Here is a 2,473-nt window from a genome sequence, read left to right as displayed (position 1 = left end):
AGAGAGAGAGAGAGAGAGAGAGAGAGAGAGAGAGAGAGGCTGTGACAGAGGACAGAGAGGGAGGCTGTGACGGACAGGGAGGCTGTGACGGACAGGGAGGCTGTGACGGACAGGGAGGCTATGACAGACACAGAGGCTACAGTGAAGAAGAAGGCTTCTACCTTTCCTTCTTCTGAATGGCATGTTTTATGTTGTGTTGAATTTTTTTAAAACTGCAACCTATACCATTATAATTAAATTTATAAATTGGTAAAATTATTTCCAAAAATAAATATCTGAATTAGAAGAGACAAATTATCTCTGCCCCCAGAGAGGGCAGTGACTTCACGATGGGAATAACATGGAAGACCATCTGAGGAAGAGAGGCACAGTCACAGGTGGGCCTCACGCAAGGAGCGCACCAAACGATTGCCCTTTCTCCTAAAATGCCTCAGTGGGAAAGCTCTTGTGCTATCTTTAAAGTTCATGGGCTCAAACATCAAAAATCAGTATAAGAGAACTATACACAGGTGGATACCTCTCCGTCAAACATAGTGACATGCCCCATGTCAGACAGAGGCTCTTTAGAACAAGGCTATGCCGTGTTTGGGGACAGGCACGGGGAGCGGATGCTATGGTCTGCCCTTTGAGGGCTGCCACCATCCCAACCGCCCTGAAGGCTCTTCATCCACAGTGCCCAGTGAGTTGTCACTTGCAGGAACAGCAGGCAAATGAGAGAGCAGAGAGAGAGAATCCTGGTCTCCTTTGGAGAAACAGCTTAATAGAATTCACTGTGCACTTGGGGAACGTGGTTAATAACGTTGTTAATAAATGAAACATGGTGCTGACTGCCGACTCTACCCTGCTCACTGAAACCACAGATAAATTAACACAGCAATGAACATAAAGCACACACAAAAAGAGGAAGCCCCATCCAGGAATGCAAATATTCCTGCCCACTCAGCAAAGGGAGCCGCCACCAGACTCACATTTTCTTTGGAAAACGATCTTGTGAAACACAGGTATCTGGTAACCTTGGACTTGAATAAGCCGTCCTTCCAGAGGTCAGCATCCACACCATCTGCTGTCTGTGCAACCTGCAGCACAGAGATGAGAAGAGGGTCACAGGTAAGATGAGAGGGGCTTCCTCTGTACCTGCTCCAATTAGCACGGGCCCAACTCTCCTGGCATCTCATTAGCGCACCGCACTCAGCTCAGGGAAGAACGCTTCCAAAAGGGAAAAGGAAAGCCTGTGAAAAATACAACTTCTAAAAATACTGTCCCTGGGGAAGCCATTGATTAAAGACACCCTGACAGAGACAGCTCTAATGAGGGAAGAATAGCTTTTGTTGTAACGGGCTGTGAAGGGACTGGGCGGTCAGCACATTAGGCTGTTTGCTGCCACTTACGGGGGGGGGGGGCGCACAGGGCACAGGAGAAAGCCCGATGCAAGGGGCACCCCCTGTGGTGGGGATGGTGTGTCTTCCTGCCCAGAGGGAGCTTAGGTCAGCTTAGGTCTGTTAGGCTGTGGCGTAGGTCAGGAAATTGGTTCCACTCGGCATCTTCTTGGTGGAATTCAAGGTCAGAAACTACATCATGATGGGAAAATAAACCAGGCTCAGTCGATTCCATTTCTAGTCCCACTAGGAAGCCTCTTCTCACTTCCCCTTCAGGACACAATCCAGGGTAAATTGAGCCTTTATTTGCCTCACTGGGCATGACATCCAGTGGTGAGTCTGAGCTCACAAAGAGTTGACAAGGGAGTTAGAGAGAGCAGCCCGCACCATCACAGAGCAGTGCCAGGAGACCCGGGAAGCAGCTTCACATTGCGGCACAGATCTGGAGGGGACTTCAAGCAACCCGTTTTCTGACTGAGCCATGCCTGACTTTCTAAGGTGTGCACTGGGGATGGTTCTTGGTCTGATTAGCTCCTGGCCATCCCAGATGACGGCTGGAAGTGGTTCTGTTCCCATGAACCTGCAGGCACCAGAAATCATCAACAGTCCCTGACACATATGCAGGAGCTTGCCACTACATCACCAAGGCCACCCTAGCTGCCTCCTTGGAAGCTGCCTCAGAGAAGCTGAAGGCTAGCCATCAAGAGAAAACCACTTATTTCTCAAACTGCACAACCACCAGTTAGCAAATCTGAGGGTAAAGAGAAGAAAGTCCATTACGCAGAGGTGGCAAATCTCATGAGGGAGGCTCTGGGGAGCTAATGGTTAGGTGGTAGCCTCAGCTGCTGTCCCTCGAGGCAGGCACTTCTCAACCCACTCAAACAAGCTATGGGGCAGCCCAAATTTTTCCCCCAAGTCAAATGAGCTAATAGTCTGTGGGTGCAGGGAGGAGGATCACGACCTCTAGCAGGCAACAGGGAGCATGGAAGGGGAACTGCAGCCCTACCACGGAACAGGCAGCAGGGAAGGAGGACCATAGACCTACTACAGAAAGGCAGCATGGAAAGAGGACCACAGCTCTACCACGGAACAGGCAG

The 2,473-nt window shown here is 50.2% G+C and overlaps 1 protein-coding gene across 1 annotated transcript in view; it reads right to left on the bottom strand.

Annotated features, from left to right (window-relative positions):
- Nucleotides 1-2,473, bottom strand: part of Mvb12b (multivesicular body subunit 12B) — a 165,627-nt gene that overhangs the window by 110,161 nt on the left and 52,993 nt on the right. Inside the window, exon 3 of the mRNA XM_005346015.3 lies at nt 969-1,076. Coding sequence (XP_005346072.2) covers nt 969-1,076 — 108 coding nt within the window. The remainder of the gene's footprint in view (nt 1-968; nt 1,077-2,473) is intronic.

The sequence above is a fragment of the Microtus ochrogaster genome, chromosome 4 (genome assembly GCF_000317375.1).
Source record: "Microtus ochrogaster isolate Prairie Vole_2 chromosome 4, MicOch1.0, whole genome shotgun sequence".
NCBI lineage: Eukaryota > Metazoa > Chordata > Mammalia > Rodentia > Cricetidae > Microtus > Microtus ochrogaster.
The sequence above is the reverse complement of the archived record's forward strand: the minus strand, read 5'-3'. Positions and strand labels throughout refer to the sequence as shown.